This window comes from Littorina saxatilis, linkage group LG12, assembly GCF_037325665.1.
Source record: "Littorina saxatilis isolate snail1 linkage group LG12, US_GU_Lsax_2.0, whole genome shotgun sequence".
In the NCBI taxonomy this organism is placed as follows: Eukaryota; Metazoa; Mollusca; class Gastropoda; order Littorinimorpha; family Littorinidae; genus Littorina; species Littorina saxatilis.
In genome coordinates this window covers 6,285,754-6,304,607 of record NC_090256.1, presented here as the reverse complement: position 1 = coordinate 6,304,607, position 18,854 = coordinate 6,285,754, and the positions used below count along the sequence as shown (strand labels likewise).

At 41.0% G+C, this 18,854-nt stretch overlaps 2 protein-coding genes across 2 annotated transcripts in view; both read left to right on the top strand.

Moving 5' to 3' along the window:
• The window catches only part of LOC138981141 (exportin-7-like), a 45,342-nt gene extending 37,809 nt beyond the window's left edge, over positions 1 to 7,533 (top strand). The window contains exons 27-29 of the mRNA XM_070353979.1: positions 154 to 413; positions 871 to 998; positions 3,251 to 7,533. Coding sequence (XP_070210080.1) covers positions 154 to 413; positions 871 to 998; positions 3,251 to 3,362 — 500 coding nt within the window. The 3' untranslated portion in view covers positions 3,363 to 7,533. The remainder of the gene's footprint in view (positions 1 to 153; positions 414 to 870; positions 999 to 3,250) is intronic.
• A 4,391-nt stretch (positions 7,534 to 11,924) lies between these two features.
• LOC138981140 (prestin-like) lies at positions 11,925 to 15,788 on the top strand. The gene is made up of 2 exons (XM_070353978.1): positions 11,925 to 13,977; positions 14,322 to 15,788. Exons 1-2 carry the CDS (start codon positions 12,574 to 12,576, stop codon positions 15,255 to 15,257), a joined length of 2,340 nt encoding a protein of 779 aa, XP_070210079.1. The 5' UTR covers positions 11,925 to 12,573; the 3' UTR covers positions 15,258 to 15,788.
• Positions 15,789 to 18,854: the final 3,066 nt, after the last annotated feature.

Here is an 18,854-nt window from a genome sequence, read left to right as displayed (position 1 = left end):
TGAAAACTCTACAGTGAATTACTGATATAACGAACTAAAATGTATCTCCCTTGAGATTCGTTGTACCCGGACTCCACTGTACCTCTCAATCTGTATACCTCTGATTTGACTTGATTTGGAACACTGACAAACCTCCATTGTGTGTTGTTCCAGATACGATGGTGTGCACAGGGTGCTGTGCAACGCTGGACAACATCATCACCTTTCTGTTCCGCTGCCTGACCAGCAAGAAGAAGAAGAGCGGTCCGCATCGCATGGTCAACAACGAGGCTTTCCTGCGCATCCTGGAGGTCCACCCGGAGATCCTGCAGCAGATGCTGTCCACCGTCCTCAACATCATCATGTTCGAGGACTGCCGCAACCAGTGGTCCATGTCCCGGCCCCTGCTCGGCCTCATCCTGCTCAACGAAGATGTGAGGCTGGTTTTGTGTTGTGATTTTCAGATCGGGTGAAGGCAAAATGTTGTCGCCCTTTTGGGGCGCGTAGGTTGGTGCCTATAGGTGAAAGTGAGACGACTGTGGCCTGATGTTATGTTGATGGACGATTTGCCGAACCGGTGTTACGCCAACGGATGATATGTTAAACAGACAATTCATTGCTGAACAGATGCTATGTGGAGCAGAGAGTGTGTGTGTGTGTGTGTGTGTGTGTGTATGTTAGTGTGTGTGTGTATGTTAGTGTGTGTTTGTGTGTGTTGTAAATTGTATACACCTGGACTGTGCACATGTGTGTGATGGCATATAATGTGGTACACAATGTGCGTGTGTGAGTGTGTATATATGTATGCATGTAAATGTACACCCATTCCATGCATTACACATTTCTAAACCACAAAGAAATATTGACCAGCTTTTTTTGTGAATATTTCAGTATTTCAACAAACTGAGGGAGAACATAATCTCCTCTCAGCCAGCGGAGAAGCAGGAGACGATGGCCCAGTGCTTTCAGAATCTCATGGAGGCCATTGAGAGGTCGCTCCTCACCAAGAACAGGGACAGGTGAGCGTACAATTCATGCTATGGCTGGCTTCCTTTAACATTGGGAGGAACATTGAAGGAGGGAAGGTAGAAGTAGCAGTAGTCTGTGGCAATTATATTCTGTTGATTATCTGCTAATTGTGTTGCAGTGGAACACCCCCATTTAAAGACTTCCACTCTTTTCATACTTTATGTTTTCAGATAATTTATTCTGTTCATTATCTCTGTATATTTACCCCCATTGTAAGACCTTATTTTCTCAGATTTTTAAAGGTCGCAAAAGGGAGGTATCACTGTATTATACGTTATTTGCGTTTTTGACCAAAATATGACATTTTGTTGTCGAGGTGAACAATGACTGTCTCGATCTGTGTAAAATGTTATATTTTGGTCAAAAACGCAAATAACATTTATGTATCGATCGAATTCCTTTCAGGTACTGACTTTGTTGTTGTTTTGACGATTGAACGAGCACACACACACGTATGCAATCAAACACAAAAGCTTCATATTTGGGTGTTTCAGGTTGACCGAAACTTCAAAGGAACTACAAAACACACGTCATGTACTGACTTTGTTGTTGTTTTGACGATTGAACAGCACACACACATGCAATCAAACACATGACGTGTGTTTTGTAGTTACTTTGAAGTTTCGGTCAACCTGAAACGCCCAAATATGAAGTTTTGTAGGCCTCTGACGTCACATGGCTCAAAGAAGGGAAATCTTATGTCCAATCGATACATTAGCAGTTGACTGCCGCGATTTTTTTCATTTGCTGCATTCTATTTGCCAGGGACGAAAGTCATAACACAGTATACTGTTACTAAAAGTGCTATAACTTTTTTATTTTTTGAATTAGAGATGTCAAATTTTACACAAATGTTCATCAGATATGTAACTTTTAGAAAATAAAATAAAATAAAATTAACACATTACTAAAAGTGTGATTCTGCTTGAAAGCGTGTGCATTGTGCTTGAAAGCGTGTGCATTGTGCTTGAAAGCGTGTGCATTGTGTATGAAAATCAGCGTTTTCATATGTCACATTATGTCCAAGACAAAAAGATGGGAGGTTTACATTAGCTGTTTACTCACCAAGTCACTGCCAGAACACAAACTTTGTGTGGTAGGCCCTGAAGCACTCGGACAGACACAAGCCTGGTATAAAATCTCCATCACCTGATGCACCTACCACGTTTCTCACAACAAGAGGATGGTGACCACTTCTTTCATCTTCGTCACTCGAACCTGAAGACTCTCCATCATCATATAGATCCCCATCAACACTGTCATCATCGTTCATAATCTCATTCAAAACTTCTAGAGCTGATAAGCGCTGGAAGGGCCGTTTTCTTCCACCAGAATTCGAACATCCACCGAGGTCCGCCATCTTTGGTCGCATTGATAACTTTGTTTTGGTAATCTCAAGAAATCACGTTCAATTTGCGGAAAAATAAACTGAAACCAGATTGTTAAAGGTGTGCAACTCCTCCCCAGTGTTTCTTCCAACACTGGGAGCACTTGCCTCCCTTTAATCGTGTGTGTGCTTCTCATAAACCAACGACGCGCTGAGTACGAATATGACTCGTAGATATGCGTCCGGGATATCAAGTGTACCTACGAGTGACACACGTAGCAGGCAGTCAAGGGGTTAAGGTCTTGTTATAAATATGACAGTGGAACCCCTGTTTCAAGACCCACATATTAACACTTCCTCTCTTTCAAGACTTTTTTTTCTCCAGATATTCTGTTCATAACCTCTGTATATTATCTCTTCTTCTTCTGCGTTCGTGGGCTGAAACTCCCACGTACACTCATGTGGTTTTTTTGCACGAGTGGAATTTTACGTGTATGACCGTTTTGTACCCCGCCATTTAGGCAGCCATACGCCGTTTTCGGAGGAAGCATGCTGGGTATTTTCGTGTTTCTATAACCCACCGAACTCTGACATGGATTACAGGATCTTTTTCGTGCGTACTTGGTCTTGTGCTTGCGTGTACACACGGGGGTGTTCGGACACCGAGGAGAGTCTGCACACAAAGTTGACTCTGAGAAATAAATCTCTCGCCGAACGTGGGGACGAACTCACGCTGACAGCGGCCAACTGGATACAAATCCAGCGCGCTACCGACTGAGCTACATCCCCGCCCTATTATCTCCATTTTAAGACTCCCTCCTTTGTAAGACCTGATTGTCTCAGATTTGTGGAGGTCGCAAAAGGGGGTTTCACTGTAGTGACAATATTACATGTATTTTCTTTTCTGTTGTGCAGGTTCACCCAAAACCTGTCTGTGTTCAGGCGAGACGTGAACGACTCTCTCAAGATCCCCAGCAGCAGTCCCTCCTCCTCACAGTCCTCGCTAGACATGATGAGCTACGGCTAGACACGATCAGCTATGGCTAGACACTGTCAACTGTATCTTCATCCTCATCTTCATCACCTCTTTTATTCCCATGAGAGTTAAAAACAACGTGTGTGTGTGGAATCTGGACTCTCGATGCGAAGGTGTGGGCGTGAATGCGTCGGGTGACATAAGAGAGAGAATGCTGTGGAACTGTGTTGGTCAGCATGTGTAAAATCGTATCGGAAGACAGCTGTCCTGTTTTTCATTTCAACAGAATGCCTGCTTGCATTTGCCGCTGGAGATGTACAGTTATGTGAGTTCAGTGTGTTGCGGAATCCTACCTAAAAACAGCTGTCCTGTTTTCCCGTTTCAATAGAATCCACTCACTGCTGAAGACGCAGGGTCATGTAAGTCAGTTTGTGTGGAATGTTTCTGAAGACAGCTGTCATGTTTTGCATTACAACAGACTGCCTGTGTGCGTTCACTACTGGAAAAACACTATTGTGTGGGGTCGGTATGTTTGGAATCTTTCTTACAGCTGCCCTGTTTTTCATAAAAATAGAAAATGTGTGCACATTTATCCAAAGGCGGACTTGATGTCTGGTTGGTAAAGATCCTGAAGGTGTGTCAGAATGGAGTTGTTTTGACGCAACCTTAACAATCGATTTGGAAACTGTTTAGAATGTGGTAAATTTTACATTGAGTTGAAGTATACATTTAGACTTAGTTATGGAATGATGAAGGTTTTGAATCAAGCGAAAAAGTGTGGACTGCATGTGTACTGGTACTGTATATTGTGAGTGACAATTATTTTTTTAAGTTGTTTGGAGATAAATTGAATGATTCAAAATGTTTGAAATGTGCAAGTATAAAAAACAAAGAAACATACGTAAAGAAAAAGCCTTGAAAATTCAAGCGTTGCATGTTAGCTCGTGTTCTGCTGAATACCCCATGTAGGTGTCTGTGAAATATGGAAAATATTTAGCCTTAGTTTATTGACCCCTGCAAAAGTTATTTGTTCATTTATTGTTTATTCATTTGCATTTTTATTTGTTTTCAGTGTGCAATTTTTCCCTTATTCATCCTAAGTTTTTTCTTTGTCGTATCATATTTTATTTACCTTTACATTAGGCGAGAGACTGATGCATGCAAAGAAAGAAGCATTACAACAGGACACAGCTGAAAGAACTACAAAGAAAGTTAGTTGTGCATAAGTGAGAATTGTTTTCGTGGACTGCACCAGTTGAAACCAGAACTGGAAAGAAATGGTTCAGTGCGCAACTTTTTTAATTTGGCATTTGTCAAGTACATGAATAAACATACAAATGTTAACAAGGCCAGGCGGTGTGAATTTGTGTGAAAGAAAATCAGCAGATCTGTGATGTTCCCTTAACTTTTTTTTTTCCTGCTTGAATTATTTTGCTGCCTTTGGTTGTTGATGTATTATTTTGAAAATGTTCTTGGCTGCGGTCCCTTTAGAATAATCGATGGTGTGAATTACAATACCCTTGATGTAGTTTTGGTGTAGTTTGTGACATTTCAGTACGATGACCACATTTGATTAAAAATGTTTGCTTTACTTTGTTTTCTTATATTGCATTTCAAGTAGCTCTGCCTTGTTTAACTCTTACCAGTTCAGGGGTTTTAGGGCATATTTTACAGTGCTGTTGGTGCCTACTTGCCGAGTGGCTATCTGGGGTCATATTCTAAATGAAATATAGAAAGTTATATATCAAAAGAAAGGAAAATGAATAAGCTTTTCATATTTGCAAAGAGAATTGTGCTATCTTTAAAGGTAAAAAATGTTATGGGGGTGACAACATGATTTTTGTTGAAATTAGTACGCCCATTTTTTGGAACACGTGACAAACACAAAGAAGACACTTTTTGTGTGTTATTTTAGATATGCTGCTAACTAGTCTGTTTTGGCATTCATTTTACATAACATAGCAAAGTTTTATTGAGTTTTGCTGATAAACAAAAAAGTTATTGTCACCTGAATACCCCCACCCAAATTTCAAAGTTGGACGTTTCATGACATAAGCATGCCTAAGGCACACAAAAAAAATAGTCTGTTTACGGTATCCCGACCGACCTTATTTTTTCCCGCGACCCTAGACTTTTTTTTGGCATTTGGGGAGAGAAAAAAAACATTTTTGGACTAAATAACTTAAAAATATGGTTTTTTGAAAAGAAAAAAAAGAGAAAAACAAGGTCTTTGTTTTTTGGCAAAATAACTTAAAAATATGTTTTTTTGGGGGGAAAAAAAAATCACGACCTACCGACCCTATTTTATTGGCCTATGTTACCGTTAACAGACTTTTTTTTTTTTTTGTGCCTAATAATGCATTCCTATAACTAACTTAAAACAAAAACCCAGCTTGTTTCTGTCATAAAGTGTAACATATGAGTTTATCCACTGTCCGACCCATCCAATGTAAAATAACAATTTTTTTTTTTCGATAATTAGATAATTGGTCAGTGGAAAACTACAGGGGGGGGCATCGTAAGCTTGCTTACGATGGGTAAGGGAGCGAACTGGTAAGAGTTAAAGATCATGCCTATGACTAAGAATGGTTAATTTCTTCTTGTCTCACTTCCTTCTTCTTCTTTACGATAGAGAAAATGGAATAAAACAGCTAGTTGTTTCAATTACAACAAATGAAATCAAGAGGTTGGGGTGGGGAAGTGTGCTTATTTTATTCATTGGCTTTGTTTTGGGGAGGAAAATTATCAAGAGATTACAGGAAAGCTAATTTAATGTTAATGCTGAAAAGGGTTATGTACTTTGTAGCAGTTAATGATTCTTATTCTGTCTAACCAATTTGGAATGAAAAGAAGAGACTGGTGTTAAGGAATGCTGCGGTCGAATCTGTTCAAACCTTGTGGACCTTTATGAACATAAATTGTCATCTCTGGTGGACTTCAAATCATCAAGGGGGACAAGAAAATGACCACCTAGGTAGAGTGTGTCCGGCAAATAGTAACGGTAGGGATATAGCTGATTTGTTTCATTTATCACATGCAGAGAAACCATTGTCATGTCCATATATAGAGCAAAGGTAAGAACTTTGTTTCTTACAATCCTTGCAGTGATTTTTGCTAACGGCAGTGACTCTAGATCAGAGATTTTAGATTTTTAAAAAATCCACTAGTCATTTAAACTGACACTGTCTCCATATACACATTTAATTTAGCAGAAGTGCTAATAATCTGTATTTGCACGTTAAGAATTGTCTTCTTAGTGTTAAAAAACTTGTTCACGATCCATTTTAGAAGTTCTGTCACAGTTCATGGAAAAGAACCCACCATATGTGAAGATTGATAATGTTAAGAAAGAAGGTCGACAGTATTGTTGGGTTGTAATGTTCTTTAATCTTGGGTTATTTGGGGTGCTTCACCTTGCGTAAGAGTCTCTCTCTGGTAATGATTTTTCGAATAGAGGCTGTTTTGTCTTGCTCCTTTCCTTTCTGTGTTTTTGTTGTTGTTAGTTTGTTTTTGGGTTTCTTCTTAATTCAGAGTGGCTTTGGTTTGATTTGTAATGACAGTGGTGTATAGGCAACAAGAGAATGATCGATACACATTTTTTGACTGCTTTGGTTATGTTGTGCTTTTTTATACGATAGACTATCTCTGGTTTTGAATGTGTGACTGTAATAAACGAATGGTGTCATCTTAGGACACACACAAATAGGGTAAATCACTCAGTCAGTTTTATCTTACATTTTGCAGAGGATGAAACACATTTGCCATGGCAGATCAGCACATGAGAGGGGGTGGGGGTGATTCAACAATCAAAGCTGAAGTCTTCAAGGATCAAGCTTGCAAAGTAAACTTTTGCAGTCAGAATGCAACAGTCATTTTCTTTAGTAAAGTACACGGAAGTTAAAACTTGTGAATTTACAGTTTTGTCTGTTATACATTATTTAAAATGATAGAAAAGTTGTATTAGTGCTGTGTGTTAGGTTGTGGTAAACAATGCTGAACTGTTGCCAAGTGATGACTCAACGTGGAGTTTTTATGATGCATACTTTGTGAGATACACCAGACTTAATGCTACTTAAAAATAGAGACCTTCATCTATTTGCTGATTAAGTTAAATAAGATGTTGTGGATTCTCAGTGTTTTGAGTGATGGATGATGTGCTGAGTTTTTGACGAGCTTGTTCGATACGTGGAGAAGAAAAAAATAATAAAAGGTTGAAATGCAATTTTGTTTTTGTCACTGGCAAGTTGATTTGCTGATGAACAATTGTTGGATTGATTAACCCCTTCCCTGCCCTGCCACGAACGGCGTTCGAGGTGTTTTTTGGCATCCTGTCTGCCCCGCCACGAACGTCGTTCGAGGTGTACGCATCAGAGTCCTGTATCCACCCAAGAAGGGGGGTAACTGCAAAAACTGTTGGCAGAGCAGTTAGACATCTTGAACCAACGGTTCCTTCCCTTTGACCGTTATGAATAGCAAATATTGATGTTTGGGAGAATTTTGAAACTTCGGGAGTTATCTGTGTTAAGTCGTCAACAAAGATGTCGGATGGTGGACGGCGTGGGGGTACCACGAGGTCTGTTTTCAAGCGCTATTCAGCACTTGAAGTGCTTCAAGAGTGCCTAAATGACCAAGACAGTGATGATGAAGACCTTAGAGATGGAAGTGACAGCGAATCAGACGAGGAAGAAACTGATTTCAACCAGCACCACCCTCTTTTGTCCGAGGTAGGCATTGATGATGACAATGATATCAGCTACGAACCAAGTGTATCTGCCACTGACAGTGATCAGTCGGAGACTGATGGCAGTGATGCCGAAGCAGAACCAATGCCTGGCCCATCAACTTCATGTCCTGTGGTCAGAGGTCGCGGCAGGGGTCGAGGAAGCAGTGTGGGAAGAGGACAACGAGGGAGAGGTAATGCGAGGGGGCGTGGCCGCGGCCGTGCCCGACAAATTCCAAGACAACGTCAGGAAGATAAGATAAGAAATTGGACAGATGCTGATGCAACTGCGCCAAACCAAGACATCCAATTTCAAGGCAATCCAGGCATGCAGTGCAATGTTGACAATTTTGAACCAGTAGACTGGATGCAGCTGTTTTTTGATGACGACCTCATCAACCACCTTGTCTTCCAAACAAACCTTTATGCTGACCAGTACCTTGAGAGCAGCCTTGTGCTTTCCTCAGTGTTTTGTGGATTATCACACAAAATTCATATACTGGAAGTAGTGTGTGGACTTTGCCTGCTCTGTGGATTGTGACTTTGTTGCTTCTGAGTCTCAGCTGTGGAGTATGACGTGCGATTCCGGACTTACCTTACCATGAACAGCTAACCCTTATAACTTTGGATGCTTATAGCAGTGAAGTTGATTACCAAGAAGTTTTGTGAGTACCTGATGTTTTTCCCTTTGTTACACCAGTTTTTTGTTGTGTTTTGTCATGCATTTTTGTGATCAAGTGTGTTGTTATGTTCCGAAAATGCTTGATCACGGGGAAAAAAAAAAGAATAAATAATTACTTAAAAATTTCTGTCCTGCCAAATGAAACTAATTTCACTTGTAATTGGGGCCAGGGATGTTAGAAAAAAACATGCCAAATATCTAAGAGATATCTCTTCAAATGCCTGAATTATTCACGTTTTAGTGAACACACCCTCAAAAGTCAAATTTTGCTCCGGCACACAGGAATACAAATGCGCTTTTTCACGCTGGCAGGGAAGGGGTTAATGGATTGACTGATCGATGTGTGAATTGATTGGTTGGTTGATGTGTAGGCAGATGATGAACATTTGAAAACAGAGTTATCCTACATATAGTAAGAGAAACCATCCATGTGATAAATAAATCATCTCTTCACAGGTGTGTATATCATCAGGGGTGGGACTTTTCCGCGGATTTCCGCGGACACAACTTACGAATTCCGCTGGAGTAATCTTTTTCCGCGTCCCATTTCATCACAGTATCTATAACTTGTTGACTGAATGATATGGAGAGAAGTGAAGATGTAACAGAACACTGGAGGCTTGAGAGTTAAATTGTGCTGACTGAAAACTCCTGATAACTAATAGTCATTTTGAGCTTCAATGCATTGGGGCGTCACTTGGATCATACTATTGCCAGTATTGGATTATGGATACATGGGGCGGGGATATAGCTCAGTTGGTAGCGCGCTGGATTTGTATTCAGTTGGCCGCTGTCAGGGTGAGTTCGATCCCAGGTTCGGCGGAAATTTATTTCACAGTCAACTTTGTGTGCAGACTCTCTTCGGTGTCCGAACCTCCCCCCGTGTTCACTACATTGGGTGTGCACGTTAAAGATCCCACGATTGACAAAAGGGTCTTTCCTGGCAAAATTGCTTAGGCACAGTTAATAATTGTCTACCTATACCCGTGTTACTTGGAATAATAGGCCGTGAAAGGTAAATATGCGCCGAAATGGCTGCAATCTACTGGCCGTATAAAATTTCATCTCACACGGCATCACTGCAGAGCGCCTAGAACTGTACCCACGGAATATGCGCGATATAAGACTCATTGATTGATTGATTGATTGATTGATTACGTAAATATGCACCATTACAATGTTACCATTGTTGTGTGAAAGTGGTTTTTTTGTTTGGTTGGGGGGTGGTTTTTTTTTTTTGGGGGGGGGGGGGGGGGGGGGGGGAGTGAGGAGAATGTCTTTTTTACCTGATCCTTCTTCTTCTTCTTCAGCGTTCCAGAATTGTCTGGTTACGTGTGAGCTCGTTTGCCCATTTGGGTTCCCCACACTATACTCTGAGAGCATAGTCAGCTTCACTCCGATTTCGTTGAGTAGGCATGCTGGGTATTTTCGTGTTTCCATAACCCACCGAACTCTGACATGGATTACAGGATCTTTTCCGTGCGCACTTGGTCTTGTGCTTGCGTGTACACACGAAGGGGGTTAAGTCACTAGCAGGTCTGCACATAAGTTGACCTGGGAGATCGGAAAAATCTCCACTCTTAACCCACCAGGCGGCAGCGACCGGGACTCGAACTCCCGACCTCTCGATTACGAGGCCGACGTCTTACCACCACGCCACCGCGCCCGTCTTACCTGATCCAAACAAGTTGAATTTTAGTCTCGGAATGCACCAGATTGCACAGATTTTAATGTACCATTTAAAAAATTTTTGGGGGAGCATGCCCCCGACCCCCCCTAGAAAAAAAGGATTTCTTCTTTTTTCATCACAAGAGAGTCCCACCCCTGATCATGTAAATGAGGTTGGATCGAACCATAGTCTGGCTGAGACCTCAGAAGCAATTTTGAACTGCTCATAATGACAAAGTCACTGAAACAAACTTCATTCTCGAAACACTTGTTGATTCCTCCTTAAGAATTTTGAGAACCAACACATTAACTTATGCTACAATTCCTATTTCGCTTTTGATGTCGGAGAATTCACCTTTTAAAAGAATCGTCATCAAGTTCGACACTCTGACCCCAGTGACACAACAGCGCAAGGTTTGTATTTATGTCTTTTTATCTTTTTTGACAAATGGTTTCTTTGGAATTGAACACATTATGCTCAAAATGTAACTAGCGCAATGTTCAAAGTAAATCCTCGCAATGTTAGAAAAGGCAAACTACTTCTCATGCAAATGAATAAATGCAAAGTCGAGTGAAATGGTTGAAGTTCAAAAGCAAGTCCATTCAAAGCTACGGAGCTGTCTGGAGTTTGAGGTAGAAGGCACACAATTACAGAATATAAGATAAACAGAATACCACAGGGCTTGCTATGTCATACAAGGTTTACACTCGTTTTTCCCTTTATTGAAATGGTTGCTTTCGTTCACATTTCAATATTTACAAAGCAACTTTTATGACAGCAAGCCCTATCATGTAGACTAGTATTATCCTCTCTGTATTGCATAATTCAGAGGGGCTGGGCCGCTATTGCGCGGCCCCGCGCAATAGCGGGCCGACCCCAATTCAGACACTAAATATCATACAGGTCAAGCAGTATGCCATGATTTAAGCCACACGCACATGCAGAAGACAAGTGAATGAACCTGAACATGATCAAATCGTGAGAGTTTTGAGTTTGTGTTTTTATTTTTGTTATGTGGGTTTTTTTCCCTTGTGCCACATATATATATATATTCAGTAACATGCACTAGAGTACTTAATAATGCCTTGTCCAACTTCTATTTTTTGTTCAATTGTCAGCTGCATTCGAATACTGAACACATTAAAGGTAGATAAAAGCTGTGTATAGGAGAACCAGATTGGCTCCCTATCGAGATCCACATTATTTTAGTAGCACAATGCTGATGTGAGCAGTAAACAGAAGTTTATGGAAACGCATGCACACGCACACTCACACACACGCATCTCAATCTGGTATGTCGATAGAACAGCTGAGAGTAAGAGATAAACATGTCAACACACAAGTATGGATATATTCCGTGAGGACGTATGGGATCTATGCTGATGACAAACCATTAGTGACAAAATAATACACAACAGCAGACGATTTCTTAATCGGCCTAGTAGTGAAAGAAAGATTACGCTTGATTGGTCAAAAGATTCATTTAGTGGACAAAGTCGACCAATGACATCACGTCTCGTACAACATTCGAGAATTCTACTTCCGCCATGTGTTGTGCTGTAAACAAGCGAGCAGAACGCTCGTGACTAGAAACAACAGCTGGAAAAAAACAATGCATTTTCTTCTGCGCTGGTCTTTTTTTATCCACACACATTTTCGGATTTTTTCTGAAGTCAGTTTGAATTACCAATAATATAGCAAATCTTCAACAACTCCAGCGAACGGATTTCTAAATCAAGTTACGCCGGTGCGTGGTTGACAAACCTGACAGCGCACACCCACCTCCCTTGCACTAGTTGCAGGCGTTGAAAGTCGGCTGTCAACGACAGGCGGGTCAGATAACAGTGATCCATACTCTGACATACCACCTTTGACACGTTTCGATGAGGTTGACATGTTAAAGTGTCGCACTGATAAAACACGCCGGTGTTAACTAGCGTGGAACTATGACTGCCACTGCCAGCTGACGGCTATTTTCAGGTTGCACGTGTAACACATTCGTGCTTTGGCTTAGTAATAGGGGATAGGTTGCTTCCTCCGCTGCGGAACTTTCTGTTGTGTTATAAGTATTCCTATGTTGAGGTATGGCTAGTTCGTGCTTTGACTGCAAAATAGAATCCTGGCTTCATAACAAACACGTAAAGAGCAGAAAAGAAAACGTGCCTTTGAAGAAAAAGAGAAAGGAGTGACCATGACTAACCATTCTCAGGGGAGAGGAGAGGAGGAGGGGGTGGCGGGTGATGGACAAAACAGTTCTTTCCCTCTGATTACACAGACCAACTACCTGTGTTCAAGCACAGGGAGCTTAGAACTTGCTGATGCCCGTGAGCTCAACATGCGCAACTTGCTGGACTTTGAATCGAGATACAGAAAACCGGAGGACAACTTGTCAGTCAAGGAGATTGTGAAAAGATGGGTTATGAAGAAGTGGAAAAAACGTTCAGCCAAAGGCATCCTGTCCAAGAACTTTCCCACGCTGAGTGCTCTTCGGGGCTACAATGTGAGGGAGGATCTGCCAAGTGACGCGATCGCAGGACTCACTGTGGGCATTACCATGATTCCGCAGGGCATGGCCTTTGCCTACCTTTCTACCCTACCCCCCATAGTTGGGTTGTACATTTCACTGTTTGCGTCTCTGGCCTACTTTTTCCTGGGAACGTCTCGCCAGCTGTCATGGGGCTGTGTAGCTGTGCTGTCCATTCTCATGGCCGACATTCTTTACAGTTATGAGACCAAGGTTAAAGCTGCTTTTGGTATTGTCGACAATGAGAGTGCTCAGTCTTTGTCATGGACCCTGTCTCCACTGTTGAATACCACTGAGGGATCCACGGTAGGTGGGATTCTGAACTCCACGTTCTCAGACCCTGTGAACAGTGAACTTGCAGAAGCTCTCAGTGATGAGAAGAAAATTGAGGTGGCTGGGGCAGTGACGCTGATATCCGGAATCATCCTGGCTGTTCTGGGCAAGCTTGGCTTGGGCCGAGTCACATCCTTCATGTCCGACGCACTCATCACCAGTTTCACTGTAGGAGTGTCCTTCCATGTCATAACCAGTCAGATCAAGACCGTCTTGGGTCTCCACATCCCCCAACAAAACGGAATCTTCAAACTCATCAAAATGTGGATCCTCATGCTGTCAGATGTTCACCACGCTAATCCTGCCACTGTCATCGTTTCTCTAGTGTGCATTGTAGTTCTGTATACGGTCAAAAGATTTGTGAACGAGAAGTACAAGAAGAAGTTGAGAGTTCCCATACCAATTGAACTGATTGTGGTGATCATTGCAACAGTAATCTTCACATACACGGGACTGAGTGAAAAGTACTCGGTGAACGTGGTGAAGGAGATAAAAGTGGGCGTGCCGAGTCCCAGAATCCCCAACTTGTCGCTGGGTACAGATTACGTGGTGGACGGTCTCGTCATCATCATAGTGTCCTTCACTCAGAACGTTGCCATGGCGAAGCTGATGGGGCTGAAACACGGTTACCGTATCGACGCCAATCAGGAGATGTTTGCCTGTGGAATGGTCAGCGTGCTCTGCTCCTTCTTCTCCGGCTACATCTCGGGTCCGTCAGTTTCTCGCAGTCTTGTCCAGGTGAGAGAACAAATTATTTGGTTTGTTGTTGTCAACTGAGGTTTGTTGGGGTTTTTTGTGCTTTTTTTTTTAGTTGGACCCCCGCCTTCCCCTTTCAAGAGTGATACAAATCTGAGACAATCAGATCTTACAAGGGAGGGAATCTGTAAAAGAAGGTAAAACTTGCAGATTGAATAAACAGAAACTTTGAAAAAAGAAAAAAAACAAGGTTTACAGTTACATGGAGGAAGTCTTGTAAATGATGTGTCTGTATGTATACATACATGTATGAGTCTTTAAACCTTTTATTTATTTAACTTTATTTTTTATTTTACTTTATTTGACAACTTTCGCTTTATTGACAGGATGGTGCTGGAGGCAGAACCCAGGTGGCGTCCCTGTTTGCTGCGGCACTGGTGTTGGTGGTCATTATGCTGATCGGGCCGTACTTCTACTACCTCCCCATGTGCGTGCTTGCCGCCATCATTATGGTCAACCTACGCTCCATGTTCCTCAAGATTGCCACCGTTCCCGCTCTGTGGCGCAAGTCACGTGCCGACGCTCTGGTTTGGGTCATCACCTGCGCTGCCACGGTCTTCCTTCAGACGGACGTCGGCTTGTTAGTGGGGATTATGGCCTGCATTCTCTTTGTCCTGATGCGCTCACAGATTTCTGCAGTGGATGTGGTGTCGGAAGTACAAGCAGGGGAATATGGTGTATGGAGGTCGGAGAAGAAGTATTTGGGTGGGAGAGCTATCGATGGGGTCAAGGTAGTTAGAATAAACAGTGCGTTGTATTTTGCTAACGCGGAAATTGTGACTGACCAAGTGTTCAAACAGACAGGTGTAAATCCCATTAAAATGAAGAGAGAGCATTCTGTAGAGGTCAAAGTAGATGTTGATAATACTGATGAACATGGAGCTGCCTTGAAAACTGAAATCCACCATTCTAATAGTATCATGACAGAAAGTGAACCCCCAGTAGAAAACTCAGATGTGAAATCCAACATTCATCAAAGAGTTGATCAGAATTGCACCCAGGTTAAGCCTTACACGGGTCCATTCTCAAGTCTTATCGTAGACCTCTCATCAGTGCCTTTTGTTGATGTTATGGGAGTTCAGGCCATGGAGTTTCTCATCGCAAAATATCAGGCAGCTGGGATTAACGTGTATTATTCCAACGCCCAGGAGAAGTGTGTTAACACATTGCAGAAAACTGGGTTTGTGAAAAAGCATGGGGATATTGTTTTTCTCTCGACAGATGCAGCTGTCGAGCATGCAATGACTGTTGACAGGGCATAGCCTTTGGGTGATTCAATAACAAATTTGGGATCTTTCTGACCTTTAAAAATAATTAAAAAAATTATGCGGTGCTTTATTCTGTTAGGCCAGCAAAACTTTTCCATAATGTGATTTCACATACATTGTTTTTATACATTTTTTCTTTTACCTTCTAAAAAGTATTGAAATCCACTGAATTTTTGTTTTTGTCCCTTTCTTGACTGTTGACTGTTAAACCAAGGAAATAATGGGATGTCGTCACTGTTATCACGACACCCACGCCTTAAAAATTCTTTCGCTTGACATTCACATTGCAATTCATTCAATCTGTGTGAACAGTATAACTGAATTTAAAAACATCTTAGTTTATGTACTCCATTTGTCATTATTGTTATTTTACACAAAGAAGTAGCTTCCAAGCTTTATTCTACAATGTTCAGGTATTCCTGCTTTGTGTAGCACTGTTTGAGCCAGTTTTTAGTTTGCTTGCTTCTTTTATACTTTTCTTTATTGCAAAAATTCCAAAATGTTGACTTAAAGGCACAGAAAGCCTCCCGTAAACCATCACAGATACTGTCAGGCTTTTACACACAGTACAAACACCCTTCCATTTGAACGCTTACCAAACGGGAACATCCTAGGTGCCCCACGTAAAAAGCGAGCAATTTTTAAAGAATTAATTTTGCGGATTGTCTAAAGGACAATCGGACCGTGGTGCATTTTGGCGCTAGACCTAACTTTTAAAATCTAAATAATAAATTGACAGCTTGTTACACAAACATTCTTAAATCATAAAAGAATTCTTTTTTCATCAAGACAAGATCAATATAATTCGAAGTTTTGAAAAAAGAAAAGCCTGGAAGCAGGGTCACGCAAGGTCGTGGTTCTCGTAGCAGACGACGGATTATGCCTATCGCCAGTTCCTCTGAACAGTCAAAAGCCATCGCTAGAGTTCTTGTGAACCACAGCCGTTTGTTTCGTGCATAGTCAGAGGTACATAATAACGTGCTATTGCAGATAAGCTCACATCAAGTCGCATTCAAATTACTAACTGACGACTACATTGTGAAAAAGGGAAACTGGATCACACAGGTTCACGATGGCTCAGGGGTAAGATAAACCATGCAAAAATAAATTCTTTGAAAATTGCTCGCTCTTTACGGAGGGCACCTAGGATGTTCTCAAGCGGTGAGTGTTTAAATCAGAGACATACATACAGAGATGCGAAGCGAGGCTGCTTGCGTGAACTCTTGGGGTACCGCGCTCGGTCAGCGTGACCTCGCGCGATTGTTAGCCATCATCCCGTACTACGTTGTTGTTCGCTTGCTCTCTGACACCGATTTGAAGTGCTTTTCTGTCATATTTCTTTGGATATATTTATGGCGTGCAATGTGCTACATGTATTTTAAACCTTCGAAGGTATATATATAACGCGTTTAACCTTTTCTTGACCAGGTTTATAAAATATAAATGACACTTGGATATCACTGATGTATGTATTCTGCTTTAAATAGGTCTTTGCAGCAGTAAGTGTATACATACATTACGTTTCCCAATAATGCATCGTGATATATTCATCAACTTTTGAGTCATAAAGTATATTTTACAACGAATTGGTGTGATCAGGGAATAGAATTATATATACATATGTATACTTATAGCTATTCTGATAGACACGTGGGGGAATTCGGGGGCTGTGATTGGATGGTCTCACACATTCCTTTTCCGATCATCAAAGCATAACGCTATGGAAGTTGGTAATTTTTTGCCGATATCCAAACGATATCGAAAATAACAAAGACGCATGGTTCCGGTTTCTTCCACTTGTATAAAGTACACGCATACCTCGCCAGGTTTGTTTCTGTGACTAGTCGACAGACGATGCCATTTGCTTTGTGTGTGTGTTTTTTTGTTGCTTACTGTACATGACATACATTACGTGTAAAATCCAGTTCTTTAACAGGCAACAAACCTTGCAAAGTTCAAGAAGCTGCAATCTGAAGCGACCTATCTCTGATTCTAGCAGACGATCTTTCCAATATTTAACACAAAATCAGCAAACTCTCCTGTCACATACAACGTCCATTGTATAGTGCAATGTTGAAATGAAGTTACCGGTCTAAAACATTTAGTCGTTTTTTCTGAGACAATCCTTGTTCTCTTATCATCTACAGATTTACCGCAGTCTTCATCATGCGAATCCCCAACAGAAGTCAGACTTTCGAACATAGAATATACGCAAGCAAGCATGATACGTCATGACGTCATATGATTCCTAGCATATTGACGTAATGCTAAACATCCGGTTATCTCGAGTCTTCTCCGTAATACATGTCCGTGGGTTTTTCAATGTTCGGTGATTTCCGTGGATACATACGCAAAGGGATATGCGCGCTATAACCATTGTCTGCAATCAACGACACTGCCCATTCTGGTAGTTGTTGCTGACAAAAACATGATTTCAACACAGAATATAATGTCAGAATATCTATATAAACGCTATTGTGTTTTTAGCGTAGCAATAGGGTCCGATATTTAGACTTGAACAAGTATAATGCAACTCATCTTCGACTTGTCGGCATTATACTTGTCTCGTCTAAATATCGGACCCTATTGCTACGCTGAAAACACAATAGCTGTTAATACTGATCCCATAAAATTTGCAGGGAATACATATATTCCCTGATTATACGTATTTGCTGCCTATACATGTGCTATATTGGTTTTTAGGCTTGCGTTGATTTGGAGTTCGGTGGTGTTTAAGTTCTAAACTTGTTCGAGTCACAATTGTTCTCTGCCATGCATGATAGTTGATGGGCGTGTATACATTTTCGAATGTGCGGCACTAAAATTAAACTTGGAGAATACATGGAATAACCTAGTTTTCTTGGTAGTTATTGAAGTGACTTATAACAATGAATGAAAAAATTGTAAATATTAATGGACACAGATCGCCATTGCTATGGAAACAGCCGCCATATTGGATTTCTAGGACACGGTTTTCCAGTGACATCATACATCAGAAATGCATGATATTTGGCACAATGATACACATGACTTTTATCTACAATCATATAGAACGATATTTTTACTAAAGACTACAGTTGAATTTATATTAATTTTTGTAATAAGGATTAATGAATTTCTATCCGCATATTCATTAATCCTTATTTCAAAAATTAATATAAATTCAACTGTAGTCTTTTCTAAAGACAATCGTTCTATATGATTGTAGATAAAAGTCATGTGTATCTTTGTGCCAAATATTAAGCATTTTTTATGTATGATGTTGCTGTAAAACCGTTTTCTAGAAATCCAATATGGCGCTGTTTAAGCCAGTTTCCACAGCAACGGCAGTCTATGTCCTGTAGTATTCACATATTTTTCATTTCTTTTCATAAGTCACTTCAATAACTACCCAGAAAACTAAGTTATTCCATGTATTCTCCAAGTTTAAATTTGGTAATTTTAGTGCCTCACATCGCCTGAAGTTTCCATGGTTTGTGACTTTTGTGTCATATTTGTTCCTACAGTCATTCTGTGATATTTATTGTCCACTCATGTGTGCACACACTTGTTTGGTTTGATGGTTTGATGGTTTTTTTTTTTAATGTGTAA

Bases quoted from the DNA above. Each gene is read 5' to 3' on its own strand.
- LOC138981140 (XM_070353978.1), top strand. From the start codon at position 12,574: ATGACTAACCATTCTCAGGGGAGAGGAGAGGAGGAGGGGGTGGCGGGT. The intron at 13,978-14,321 runs GTGAGAGAACAA...CTTTATTGACAG, and splicing joins TTTCTCGCAGTCTTGTCCAG to GATGGTGCTGGAGGCAGAAC.